The 14471-nt window shown below is 54.9% G+C and overlaps 1 protein-coding gene across 1 annotated transcript; it reads left to right on the top strand.

The window, feature by feature from the left end:
* The first annotated feature begins 1279 nt into the window (after positions 1–1279).
* Positions 1280–1972, top strand: LOC141042839 (uncharacterized). The gene is made up of 2 exons (XM_073511735.1): positions 1280–1366; positions 1466–1972. The coding sequence occupies exons 1-2, from the start codon at positions 1280–1282 to the stop codon at positions 1970–1972; spliced, it is 594 nt and encodes a 197-aa protein (XP_073367836.1).
* The last annotated feature ends 12499 nt before the right edge of the window (positions 1973–14471 follow it).

Genomic DNA, 14471 nt, shown 5'->3' with positions numbered 1-14471 from the left:
AAACCGCAATAGCAACTACGAGAATTACAAAACTAAACGAGGGGACGATCAAGACCGAGGCCAAGGGGAACGTACCACAAAAGGGGATGAACGGCGGCGGCGGGGGGGGGGGGGGGACGGGAACGGACGAGAAAGGGCTGCGGGAGCACAGCGGGAAGGGCTGGCGGAGCAGACGACGACGCGGAATGTAGGAATAAGGACCTCTTGAGGGTGGCGGTTCCGCGGGGGATGGCGGTTTTGCTCAAGGGAGAGATGCTTCGGGAGACACTGTAGGAGAGGAGAGGGGATTCTGCTCGGTCTCTCTCCCTGTCAGCTGAGCGGTGGGATCGCCTGGGAGGGACACGTAGGAGGCTTGCGTGGCAAAGGGTTACATAAAACGGGCCGACCCAAAATGGCCCGGCTAAATAGGATGGACTACATCGAAACGCACATGATATAGTTCTCTATGAAGAACAATGAAGTTCAGACAGTAAAACAAAATAAAATACATGCAGTTCGTAAAAAAAGTTAAATTAAAAAACAACGCGCGTGTTAACATAAGGCATCTGAAAAAAAGTCTACCTTCAAATAAGTGCCACAAAAAAGGCCCCCCCAACCCCCCTCCCGTGCCAGGGACTGCAGCAAGTACACGCAAAAACAGCTGCAGTACGCAGCTCTAGAAAAATGCAGTGCATTTGGTTAGATGAAGCAGTACGGTATAATAAGGAATTCAGTTTTGGATTACCTACATGAATAAATAAACGGTCTAGTCCACAGCGAAAAACTCGTAAAATTGCGGAATACATTGTACTTTTTTCAGGGGTGCAGCAAGGACACGCAAAAAAGGTGCAGTATGCACCTATAGACAAAATGCAGTTCTTTTTGATAGATGATGCAGTGCGGTATGATAAACAATGCAGTTCCGTGAACACGTAGGATACATATAAACGTGACAAATGCCCGTTCGCATAGAAAGTGGTGGTTAAAATTTTTTTACTAATCAAAAATAAAATAAAACCACGTTAAAAAACCACATTCGCATATAGCCACCCAATCTGAGCGGTTCCATGGCCACAAATCCACGATCACAGATGCAACACCAACCCACGATCTGCACAACCGCATCGTCAGCGAGATCGTGCAGTTCATCCGATGCGGCCATCCCACCCCGCCCCTCCCCTTAAATCAGACCCCTGCCAAAGGCCTTCTCATCCACAACAACACAAGTATCCATTGCGCTACCACCAAATCGCTCGATCACATCGATCTCCACAGAAAACACCAAGCCCTACTACCGGCGATGGCGTTCTCCGACGAGTACATGGGCGTGGAGGCCCGTGGTAACACCAAGTTGCACATCATCCAGACCAATGACAAGAAGCAGATGGCGATCTCCCTCACGCAGTACGAGCGCCACCCCAGGCTCTAGTGCCACAAGATCGTCGGCATTGATCTCGAGTACAACAACGAGCCTGAAGCGACACAGAAACCCGCCCTCGTCCAACTCTCCGTCGGCAAGAATCAGACGGTGCTGCTCTTCCAACTGAGCGCCGCTGAAAAGTGCACCGTCTTCGACAACTTCCTCGCCGACCCCAGGTACACCTTTGCTGGCTTCTCCATCGACGGCGACAAAACCAGGCTAGAGGGCGTCAACCTGGAGGTCGCCAACTTCGTCGACATCCAGAAGGAGTGGAGGGTGCCCGAGGCAACCAAGGAGTTGGACTCCCTTGGAGACGTCTCCGGCATGCTCATCGATGACTACTACAACAACATGAAGAAGAAGATCACCGACGATGAACACAGGCGCTGGGCCACCCTGCCTCTGTCCATGAGGCACATCGAGTACGTGGCAAAGGACGCCTACGCAGCGTACGAGATATGGAACCGCATCACCCTCACCCAGGACGGGCTTCGCCGTGCAAAGCTGGAGGAGGAGGAGCCCCCCAAGAAGTGCGCCAGGAGCAGCTGGGGATGGGGAGACGCTACCTGGTGAAGGACCAGACGGTGCCGGCCAAGAGCCAACAATGCTATCGTCGTTTTAGATTTATCATCAAATTTGCTTTCTGTTGTTTGCTTATGTATCGTTAGTTTGCTTGCGATCATCTGCTTTTGCTGAACTCAGTTTGCTTGTCATGCAGAATCGCTTGTAATGATGAACTTTGATTATGTTAGATTGCTTTCTGTTGAACTTAGTTTGCTCGCGATGAACTTGTCATACAGAATGCTTGTGATCATTTGCTTTCTATTTGTTTGCTTATGTATCATTAGATTCGAGCAGTGCACAAAACAGATGAATATGCAGTGCGCAAATAGGATGCATGCAGTGCAAAACGTGTACGAATGCAGTACATGACTATGTCGAATGCAGTACATGACTATGTCGAATGCAGTGCACACATACCCAACAAAGCAGTGGACGCCGTACACTAGAAAAAGGAATATGTAAGAGCAAACACACGAAAAGAAAATGCGACCTGTATATGTAGTGCGGAATATGTGAACATGCAGTACAGAAGCATGATCAATGCAGTGCACGATTGATTTACTAAGCAGTGCACGCCCCTACATTTGAAAAATTATGCAAGACCAAAAAATACAAAGAAAAATGTAACGTGTACGAATGCAGTACAGGACTTTGTCGAATGCAGTGCACACATACCCAACAAAGCAGTGCACGCCATACACTAGTGAAAAGAGTACATAAGAGCAAAAACACACACAAAATGCGACCTGTATATGTACTGCGGAATATGTGAACATGCAGTACAGAAACATGATCAATGCAGTGCACGAATGATTTACTAAGCAGTGCATGCCCCTACATTTGGAAAATTATGCAAGACCAAAAAATACAAAGAAAAAATGTGACCACCCAGGTGCAACCACGGCCCAGCCAGTCTCGTAGTAGATCTGCGCCCACAGCAGGCGAGTCGTTCTGAGCCACAATGCATGGGGCCGGCACACATGGGCCCGCATGTCAGAGAGCATAGAGCAGCGAGCGCTGTGTATAAGTGCCCAAATAATTAACCAGAGGAGTTTGATATGGCTGTCTCGCCAGCGCTTATAAACAGGTCGAGCGCGCCCTCCGCGGGCGAGGTGGGACTAAACATTAGGGCGCACACACAGCGCACCGGGAACCAGCCGTGCTGACAGGCCGACTTGGGCCGAATGCGTCTTCACTCCCCAAACACAGGCCCAATAGGCAAAAGAGAGGCTGCTAAATATTAAAAAAACCCACATACCACTCCACAAACACAGGCCCAACCACGTGTTTCGCAGTTCGTTGTAATACGACAATGCAGTTCGCTACATTCAAGTAAGCAGTCTTGTTGCTTCTCAAATGCATTTGCATACACTGAATCACAATCAATCCACCTAACACCAACCACAACATTTATTACTTCCATTTCTCAATTGGTTGCATAAAAACCTATCCATTCATGCTCCAGACTAACACAACTCCTCCCCCCGTTCCTCTTTTTCTTCAAATCATAGATCTAGGGTTCCTCCCATCCCCAGTTGTTCATTGAAATTCCACTGAACCCTCCATGGACTGTAAGTGCGGGTGTTTGGCAAGGATGGCGCCGGTAGCGGACACATGCCTGTACGCAGAGGGTCTAGAGCTCACCAACACCAAGTGGCGCAGCATGCTCGGGTGCCTGATGATACCCAACAGGGGGTTTCGGGCACCATTTCTTCATCGCGTCACACCCGCAGACCTGCAGGAAAGTTGGGTATGTTTCCCCCCTCACAATTTTTGACTTAATCTAGGCTGCAAATCCACATGTAAATGTATATTCCATCAATTTGTTTAGTAGTGTCAACAAATACAAAAAAGAATTTGTATTATTCTTCAGATTTGTTAGCTATTAAGACTAGATAGTTCCACCTATTTTTTCAGTACCGCACCAGAGTATCAACACTAGTTAGATCAGAACCCCAACACACGAACAAAAAAGAGGGTCAGTAGATCAGTGTTGCAGTTCTCTTAACATGCTAGCGAAGTACACTGTAACTGACCTTGCAGTACAAACATGTTGCAGTATCATATATATCCTAGTAAAACTAGAGGTCAATTCCATATATAAGTTTGTTCATACATTGCAACTACTTTAGAAAATAGTAGTCATATATATGTAACTATTTAAGACAACATAAACAGATCATCCTAAGTATAAAGAAAAAACAATTGCTGTTTACTTATAACATTCTTTTTCCACCCATTCCAAAATGCAGAAACTGCCATCCACAATACCTGCTCCGAGTTCAGGGAAGGTTACTTTGGAGACACAACACAAGAATGGGTATGCAGACATGCAAGCTGACTACCACATCGACTCTGATGACTGCATCAACATAACTACTGGTTGGAAAGATTTTGTCTCCTAGAATGGCTTTGAGGTTGGAGAAGTGGCAATGGTGTTTTTCTACAAAGAAGAAGACTCCCTGAAGTTTACGATATTTGCACTCTAGGCTGTCTAATATGAAGCAAGCCATCAGTGGCATATTTCTAATGCTTTGCTTATGTTGTATGCTTTTAAAATTATGTCCATCAGACACTTTGAATGATGCCTGTTTAAAGTATGCAACCTCATCTACATCATTTTATCACCCTTTTTAGACAAGTTGCTGCTGGCAGTAATGCAGTTCTCTCAAACACATAGTGCGGTCCTAAATATAAAAAAGCAGTCCTATGAATAGTAACAATGAAATGCGAATGGTCAAAACTTTGCAGTTAACATATGATGTTCAAAAGAATTATCATAGTATGTAGTTCAAAAAATTTGTCATAATAACTATTCAGCTAACACAAGCATATAATGGACCATCTATTCTAATAGCAGAATAGAACATTAACCATACTGCTAATGTAGTACGAAAGTGCATATTATGCAGTCCTCTAAAACACAGAATGCAGTTTAAGAAAAGAGAAATCTCATAAGCTGCCATAACCACTGTAATGCAGCTACAACGAAGTACACTACTAACGAAAATGCAGTGCACTACAATGTATGCCACAACTACAACAAATAAAATTGTCGGGGGTGTCGTGCGACATATGCCAAAGGATGGCTTATCATGGAGGGGGCTAATAATACGTTGCTGGTGCCAAGAAACAGGATGAGGCGTAGACATGCACGCCGGCGAATCTTACCCAGGTTCGGGGCTCTCCTAGGAGACAACACCCCTACTCCTGCTATGCGGGGTCTCCGCATGATCACTCAAGCAACAATGGTGGCTACAAGCTTGCTCCTTGAGCTGTTTTTCTAGAGGGGGAAAAAGAACAAGGCTAGCCCTAGCTTCCTCTCTCTATTTGGGTGTGTAGATGAACTAGAGTCTGAACCCTTTGCATGGGTGCCCTAGGGGGTTTATATAGGCCTACCCCCCAGGGGAACAAAGGTAATCTGGCCGGGTGGTGGCCCCGGGTGTCAATGTCTATGGTCGTCGGCTTCTCCGCCGGCCGCTGGGGCCCGCCGCCTGGTGGGCCCTGCTGGCCGTCTCGTGCTTGGCCGATAGGCCGCGCCCGCCGCTCGCGGGTCTTACCGGCTGCTCAACACTGTGGCGATGCTGGTAATGATGCATGCTTTGTCGGGGGAGGCGTGGCTACAGTACCGCCGCCTGGCGGGTGTTCACTGTAGCCACTCCTCGTCTCTTCTGGTTAATGGCGCACAAGCTCCAAGGAGAGGAAGGCTGCCTGGTCAGAGACTGGCCTCCCTATGAGCTGACTGGTCTGGGCTCGCCACCTTCTGGCTCCTTGTGGACAGATAGGGCCCGCCGCTTGCGCACCGTACCGACAGCCCATCGTGGGAGCATGGCTCCCTCTGACAGGGGTGATGTCATGGGCCGCGTGGCAACAGTGCCGCGCCGGACAGGAGATCTCCGTCTGGTACGGCGTACTGTGGCCACGCTTAACCCTAGATTTGGGGGTGGCAGGGCATGCTATAGCCACGCCTGTCTCCTCGCATTTATGTGGATGCAAACTTTGAGGACGCTTAGGGCCGCCTGCTAGGAGTCAGCCTCTCTGGAGGCCACCTGCTAGGAGCCGGCCCACCTCGTGGCCGCCTGCTGGGCTCTGCCGTCTCCTGGCAGCCGGCCGCTCAAACCAGCCAGCCGCGAGGAGGCAGTGCTTGGCTCTTTGAATCTTGAGGGAGCAGCCAGCCACGATGTCTTGAAACGTCATGTGGGTCAATGAGGCTACCCGTGGAGAATTACTCCGACAGTAGTCCCCGAAGCTGATGAGGCTCCGTGGCTGAAGAAAGGAAGGAGCCTCTGCAGCTTCCTACTCTGAAAGCTTCATTTGATCTTGCTCCGTCCGCCCTCCGACGTGCCGACTGTTAGGAGTCGGATACGACCAGGCATGCCGTCTGGTGGTTTTTGAAATGTCTTGGCGGGAGTTGGATGGCGCGCCAGCCTGGTGCCAGTCTTGCCGCCTACCAGCTACACGCCACGTGTCGCTAGCCGGCCAGGCCGCCTGCCAGCCCACGCGCGCGATGGGACGTTGCCGCAGGCCGCGGCCCACCACAACCGGCCTTGGCACGCGCGCGGATCTGCTGTGGCCGAGGCCAACGGATGGGATTCCGTGGTGTGATTACTCCATGCCGTTACTGCGCGGTAAATGCGGGGACGTGGGGTCGTGGGCACAGTTAATCCCACGATCCCCACGCCCCGTCCCCTCGGCTTCGCAGCCCAGGGCTATAAATAGGGGGAGGAGGGGGACGGCATTAGCACGCGCGCCCTCCTGTCCCTCTGCCTTGCTCTTCCTCTTCCCTCCCTTCGCTGCCGAAGCAGTCCTGCGACTCGCCGAAGTGCTGCCGCGACCCTTCGTCACCAAGCCCGACCTTTCCGCCACGCCATTGCTCCGTCGACCTCGAGCTTCCATGGCGCGAGCGCGAGCCGGCGACTGGGATGGCTCAAATGTCATTAAAGACCACATCACCTACCTCCACAACAGGCGGAGGTTGCCCGGCGAGGTCTACATCAAGGCGCGCGTCCCGTTGGCGAAGGAGATCTCGCCGGCGCCGGTGGAAGGCGAGCGAGTCATCTTCCGCTTGCATTTTCTTGGGGGCTTCGTCCTGCCGGCGAGTGGCTTCCTCCACTCCTTTCTCTAGTTCTACCACCTTCAGCCGCACCACCTCACGCCGAACACGGTGGTGCTGCTGTCGGCCTTCATCACGTTGTGTGAAGGTTACATCGGCGTTCTCCCCACTCTTGAGCTGTGGGGAGACTTTTTCTACACCAAGCTTGGAGTCTCCGCCAAGGACAAGCCAGCTCAGGGTGGCGCCTTCGTCGCAGTTCGGCACCCAGGAGCCGGCAACCGCTTCCTGTCCATCACCTTGACCCAGTCCGTCAAGCTGTGGCAGAAGTCGTACTTCTATGTGAAGAAAGTCAACCCGGTGCTGGAATTCGTCAACATGCCGGCCTACGAAGCCGGCCCACCGGCCGAGCCGCGCACCAACTGGACCTTGAAGCCGAAGCATCTATCGCCCGCCTCCACCGTCGCTGTCGCCAGGCTTAAGGAGATGACGGACTTGTAGGGCCTCCCGGCGTCCGACTTATTGACCGCTTTCGTGGTGCGCCGGGTTCTCCTCTCCAAGGCCGGCCTCACATGATCAGTCAGATGGGTGGGCACCAAGACCCGTGCCAGCTGTCCACCCAGGAGATGCCGGCCATGGAGGTGGACCGCATGGTGAACGAGATCGCGAACCTCAAGCTCTCGGAGTCGGACTGGCAGTTCGGCAAGCGGCCGTACTCCCGCGCGCATCCGCCTCCTGCTCTAAGCTCCTGACTCTCCTTCCTTTCTTGGTTTTTTCTTCTTCTGCCTAGTTCTGTTTTGCCGACTGATCAGTCGGACGTGTCGCAGCTCCTCACGACCTAGCAGGCAGCCGACGCCCCGGCGCAAGGCCAGGAGTTCTTGCCGGACCAACCGGTGAGCGACGCGGGCGACCCCGACTTGGGGGCGGCCGCCTTGGAAGACGACGCCACAGGCGGGGGCGACGGGGCAGGCGGCTCCGGTGCAGGAGGCGGCGTGGAGACGTGGCCGGCTGACAACGACGAGGAAACCGAGCCGCGCCGCCCGCCGACTGCTAATAGGGCGGGGACGAGCTCCTCAGCAGCGCCACCCGCACCAGGCGGCCCACCGAAGCATCGAGCCGGCATTCAGCTGCTAGGCGGCTGGCCGAAGAAGCCCAAGGGCTCGGTCGCGACGACCAGGCGGGAGGAGGCCGTCGCGAAGGCAGCCCGGTTCCAGAAGTCCCTGAAGCAGCCGCCGACGGTGTCCGCGTAAGTGCTTGTTCTTCCTTTATCCTTTCTGTGTCTTTTTCGTAAACCTCCTCTAAATTCTTTTTGTCTTGTGTGAATAGAGCCCCGCTCTCTCTTGAGCGGTGGGCCTCCGCCTCCATCGTCGGGGTGATGGAGGGCTCCACCAACACTCGCCGCATCGACCCGCTCGCCGACCTCTGGGAGGCGACGGGGAAGAACGCCCGGGAGGCGCGCGAGGAGAAGGAGAGGGCAGAGCAGGCGAAGGCGGATGCCGCCAAGGCGGCGCAGGAGGAGGCGGACGTGGCAGCCAAGGTCCAGGCCGATGCCGCGGCCAAGGCCCAGGAGGAGGAGGCGACCAAGGCCCACGCAGACGCAGACGCCAAAGCACAAGCGGGAGCAGCCATGGGTGGCCAAGCTCCGCAGCTGGTCATTCCGCTGCGCTCCATGCTGCCAGCGACAGGGGTCCCGGCGCCGACTGGAGGGGCTGGCAACGACCAGTCGATCATGGAGAGGGAGGGAGGCGACGCCGTTATCCCGAGAACGGAGGTGTCCCAGCAGACACCGGCTGCCGAGGCTCAGGGCAGTCAGCTTAAGGTCAGTGCCTTGAGTCGGCGGCGAGCTAGTGGGGGGGTGGGGCGACTCCCGTCATCCGCACTCCGACGCGCCGGCGTGTGACGAAGGCGACTTCAGTGCCGCGACCTCAAGAAATCGGAGCCTCCAGCTCGTCGGTCCCGGAAGCGGAGGCCACTAGTGCCGTCCCGCGGGAGTGGATGTCTGGAGGCGGGACGGGTGTCCTGAACAAGGCTGCACAGGAAGTCCACTCCCTGCTTCAGGCCCAAGGCGACGCCCTCCAGGAATATACGAAGAAGTTCTTGGCATCGCGAGCCGCCGTCCGGGTATGCTCCTTATGCTTTTGCTTTCAATCTTTGCAATCTTCTGTGGGGGCGCGCCAGCGCACCCACTGGGTGTAGCCCCCGAGTTCCGGGTCAGTTGCTGAGCAGGCGGCTCGGAACTTAAAGGCAAGTTCCAAGTGCTGACCATTGATTCTGTGGTAGGACTACCACAACATTCGCGCGGCCGCCTACAACTCCCATGTCAAGGAGCTGGCCAAGCGGACCGCCGAGCTGACGGACAGCCGGAGTAAGCACTCCATTCTTCATTCTCGCGGGGGCGCGCCAGCGCACCCGCGGGGTGTAGCCCCCGAGATTCGGGCCGACTGCTGAGCAGTCGGGTCGGATCTTCCGACGACCTCTTTCTCTTTTTCTTTTGTTTAATCATTCAATCCTTCGCGGGGGCGCGTCAGCGCACCCGCGGGGTGTAGCCCCCAAGATTCGGGCCGACTGCTGAGCAGTCAGGTCGAATCTTCCGGCAACTACTTCTTTCCTTGTTGATTTGCTGCCCCCTTCTCACCCTTGTCTTCCGCAGGAGCCAATGCCACCTTGCGGCAGCAAATGGGCGAAGCTCAAACCGCGCTGCACGCCAAGGAGGAGGAGCGCCTCAAGATGGAGCAAGAGCGAGACCGCCTGGCCAAGCAGCTAGCTGATCAGGCGGACAAGCACAAGGCGGAGCTGCAGAAGCTCAAAGACGTGGAGGATGCTCCCCAGGCCGAGTTCGAGACTCATCGCTCGAACTGGGTTGACACGGAGAAGGGCCTGTCGGCCGGCTACGGCGAGATTGACGACATGCTCGATGGTGAGTTGCTCTTTTCCTTCTTCTTCCTGCCGGTTTGTCCTACAAGCCGGCCTCCGACTTCTTACTTTTTTCTTCTTCCCTTGAGCAGAGTATTTCCCTGGTACTCCGTTGCCACCAACCAAGCCGTCGAGGCTCATCGCGATGAGCGGAGGCTGGCTTGCGCGACGATCGCGGCCAACGCCCCTCGGACCCTTGCCGAGCAGATGCTCGCCATCCAGGCTCATCTCCAGCCGGCACATCGGGCTCTCCGCCGTCTTCAGCGCGCTGGGGCCCAGGTGGTCTCCGCCCTTTGGCCGGGTACTCCCCTTCTGCACACCGCCAACTGGATCTCCGACTGGTTGGAGGTGGCCATTGGCCGCTTCGAGGCGTGGAAAGGCTCCTCCGCCTGGGCAGGTGCACGGCGAGCCCTGGAGTTCATCAAGGGGTGGTACCCTGGGTTGAATTTGGACCAGCTGGCCACTCTCCGTGCTGAAGCCAGCGAGGAATTAGAGGCAGTGGCACCCCAGCTCTATCACCGCGCCGCGACGATCACTGAGTACACGGACACCAGTGTCTTCCTCCCCGAGCTAGATGAAGCAGGCGCCGAGGTGCCACCCAACTGGTTCGGGCTCCTCCAGTGATGAGCGCGAGGAGGAGGAGGACGAGGACGAGGACGGTGAAGATGACGCGCCGGACGGTGGAGACGACGACCGGCCTTAGCCTGACCGAGTCTCGACCAACGGACGGAGCGCCGGCGAACTGACTGCTGCCGATGCTGACCAGGCTGAGACCCACCAGGCGGCCGTTCCACCGCCCGGAGCCTCTACCTCCGCTGACCCCTCCGATCCGGCTGCTGCTCCTCTGGCCTAGGCGGCCAAGTTATCTCTCCTTTCCCTGTTTTGTAACCGCTTGAACAAAAATTGTTAAGTCCGCGCAGTTCCACCCGCTGGGGGTGTATTCAAACTCCGTTGAATGCTGGCCGAGGGCCTTTTGCTGTAAAAAAATTTCTTTTTCCGACTTCCGACTTGTCTTGCTTTCCTACTCCTTTGGCTTTTTCCTTTGCCGCCTTCCCTTGGCTGCCACCTTGCTAGCCGGACAGCCGATCTACGGTCTGTGGCTGGGTCAAGTACTTGGCTGTTTTGGGAAGGCAAGTACTTTAGCCGTTTGGTGGAGTGTAGAAAATTAAGTTAGAAACCGACCGGCCGACTGCTCAGCAGTCGGTCGGCGAGGCGAGGAGCAAGCTCGGCCTATGAAAATGCTTTAGTCCTTAGCCATTTTTCGTGAGGGCACCGTTTCCTGCCTTTAACTCTTGCCGGCCGGATAGTCGCTCTGCGAGCTGCGGCTTGTGGCAAGAGAGGGATTAGGTGCCGGCAGACTACTTGTCCGACTGCAGGTAGCATTCACATAGTACAAGGCGGCAAGCCCCCGGGCTGACTGGTCGAACCCGGTGCCAGGCAGAATAATGAAATAACATACTCATAGGCATAGAACTTATCATATAGATAAAGAAAGGGTAGCCCCTGAGTGCTCCTCGAGGGCCCCGATGTTTTGTACTTAATAAAAAAGGTAGCGTGGTACATACTGCATCAACTGTAAAATCTTCGAAGGAGATTCGCGTTCCATGGGCGCTCTGTTTCCTTGCCTGAATCATCTCTCTTATGTGCTCTTGGCTTCTGCGCATCGATGAGGTAGTAGGAGTCGTTGCCCAATGCTTTACTGATGATGAAGGGGCCTTCCCAAGGGGCTGAGAGCTTGTGCTGGCCGGCTGTTCGCTGGATCAGTCGGAGCACAAGGTCGCCCTCTTGGAAAGATCTTGGCTCGACTTTCTGGCTGTGGTAGCAGCGTAGACTCTGTTGGTAGATAGCGGACCGGCTGAGTGCCAATAGCCGGCCCTCTTCCAGCAGATCAACACCGTCTTCTCGCGCTTCCTTTGCTTCCGCTTCCGTGTACATGGTGATGCAAGGTGAGTCATACTCAATGTCAGTTGGGATGACAGCCTCGGCACCGTACACGAGAAAAAATGGAGTGAAGCCGGTTGATTTGTTCGGAGTGGTGCGGAGGCTCCAAAGAACGGCCGGCAGCTCGTCGATCTAGCAGCCGGCCGACCGCTCCAGAGGCTCAACCAGTCGGGGCTTGATGCCGGAGAGGATGAGGCCGTTTGCTCGCTCGACTTGGCCATTTGACTGCGGGTGGGCAACGGACGCTAAGTCCAGTCGGATGACCTGCATCGCATAGAAATGAGCCAAGGCTCCTTTGGCAAAATTTGTGCCATTGTCGGTGATGATGCTGTGTGGTACTTCGTACCGGGTGGTGATGTCTGCAATGAAGGTCACAGCAGTTGGACCATTCAACTTCTTAATTGGCTTTGCTTCAATCCACTTGGTGAACTTGTCCACGACAGCGAGTAGATGGGTCATGCCGCCGCATGCTGTCTTGAATGGTCCCACCATATCCAACCCCCAGACAGCAAAGGGCCAAGCCAGGGGATGGTTTTGAGTGCAGAAGCCAGTAGATGTTGCTGGGAGCAGAACTTCTGACACCCTTTGCAATGCTTGACCAATTCCTTGTCATCTTCCAATGCAGTCGGCCAAAAGAAACCATGGCGGAAAGCCTTGGCAACAAGGGACCTGGAGGCCATGTGGTGGCTGCACTCGCTTGGTGGATATCTTTGAGGATTGCTTGGCCTTTCTCTAATTCTACGCAGCGCTGGAAGACTCCAGTCATGCCGCGCCTGACGAGCTCTCTATTTACTATCGTGTAGGTTCCTGCTCGGTGCTGCACTTGCCGGGCCGAGATCTCATCGGCCGGCAGCTCTCTATTCACCAGAAACTTAAGGATGGGCTCTACCCATGACGGTGCTTGAATTTCTTCTACTGCCACTACGGCCACTTGTACGAGGGCGGTTGGGTTGGGAGGCGGAGGGTTGGAATCGATTGCCGCTTGTTGCGTTGCTGAAGTCCCCGGGCCGACTGCTGCAGCCCCCGGGCCGGGTGCGACTGCTGCAGTCCCCGAGCAGCTTGGTGAAGTCCTCGGGCCCACTGCTGCAGCCCTCGAGCTGGGTGCGACTGCCGCAGTCCCTGCGCCGCCTGCTGAAGTCCCCGCGCCGGCTGCTGCAGCCCCCAAGTCGGATCTGACTACTTCGGGAGGAGACGACACAAAGATGGACTCAGATTCTGGGGAAGGTTTGATCAACGGCTTGTGGTGGCACTGAAGGGAAACGCCGGCTGGTATTGCTTGACGGGTGGAGCCGATCCGTGCCAAGGCGTTTGCCTGCTCGTTGTTGTTTCGTGGCATGTGAAGGAACTCACACCCTTCAAAGTATCCCCTCAGTTGCTGGACGAGGAAACGGTAGCTCGCCATGTTGGCATCCTTGGCATCCCAGTCACCAGACGACTGTTGGACCACCAAGTCGGAGTCGTCGTAGCACAGGATCCGGCAGATGCCGATCTCTTTGGCCAGCCGGAGGCCGTGTATTAGTGCTTCATATTCGGCTACATTGTTGGAGGCGGCGAAATGTATTTGCAATGTGTATCTGAGCTTGTCGCCTTTGGGGGAAGGAGAACAATGCCGGCTCCCAAGCCGGTGCACATCTTTGAGCCATCAAAGTGCATCCGCCAATGAGTTGAATCTGGAGCTGGCGGCAGGTACTGGGTCTCGGCCAGTCAATAAGGAAGTCGGCCAGTGCTTGGGACTTGATGGCGGTGCGTGGCTGGTAAAAGATGGTGTATGGGGCCAACTCGATGGCCCATTTGGCCACCCGGCCAGATGCATCTCTGTTGCCAATGATCTCGGCAAGTGGGGCAGTGCAGACAACCGTGATTGGGTGCTCTTAAAAGTATGGCTTCAGCTTCTTGGCGGCAAAGTGCACGCCGTAGCACATCTTCTGGTAGTGAGGGTAGTTCTGCTTCGAGGTTGACAGCACCTCGCTTAAATAGTACACGGGCCTCTGGACCGGCTGTGCTCTGCCGTCTTCTGGGCGCTCTACCACCATAACAATGCTGACCACCCGGCTGGTGGCGGTGATGTAAAGGTACATAGGTTCTTTAGCAGCCGGAGCCGCTAGGACAGGCGGCATGGTCAACATCTTCTTCAGCTAGAGAAAAGCTTCATCCGCCTTGTCATTCCACTCGAAATGAGGGGTCTTCTTCATGAGCTGGTATAGGGGAAGATCCTTCTCTCCCAGCCGACTGATGAACCGACTGATGGATGCCAAGCAGCCGGTAAACTTCTGGACGTCTCGTAGTCGGGTGGGTCTCGCCATCCTCTCGATGGCTTTGATCTTGACAGGGTTGCACGCAATGCCGCGCTCTGAGACCAGGAAGCCGAGGAGCTGGCTGGCTGGTACTCGCAAGACGCACTTCTCTGGGTTGAGCTTGATCTGAAACCGGCGCAGATTTTTAGAAGTTCCCTTGAGATCCTCCAAGAGGGTGTCGCGCTTCTCCGTCTTCACCACGATATCGTCTACATAGACGTGGGCATTCCTGCCGAGTTGCTTGAGGAGGCACTTCTGCATGCAATGCTGAAACGTGGCACCGGCATTTCTCAAACCGAATGTCATGGTC

Source organism: Aegilops tauschii, chromosome 3 (genome assembly GCF_002575655.3).
Source record: "Aegilops tauschii subsp. strangulata cultivar AL8/78 chromosome 3, Aet v6.0, whole genome shotgun sequence".
Classification (NCBI taxonomy): domain Eukaryota; kingdom Viridiplantae; phylum Streptophyta; class Magnoliopsida; order Poales; family Poaceae; genus Aegilops; species Aegilops tauschii.
The sequence above is the reverse complement of the archived record's forward strand: the minus strand, read 5'-3'. Positions and strand labels throughout refer to the sequence as shown.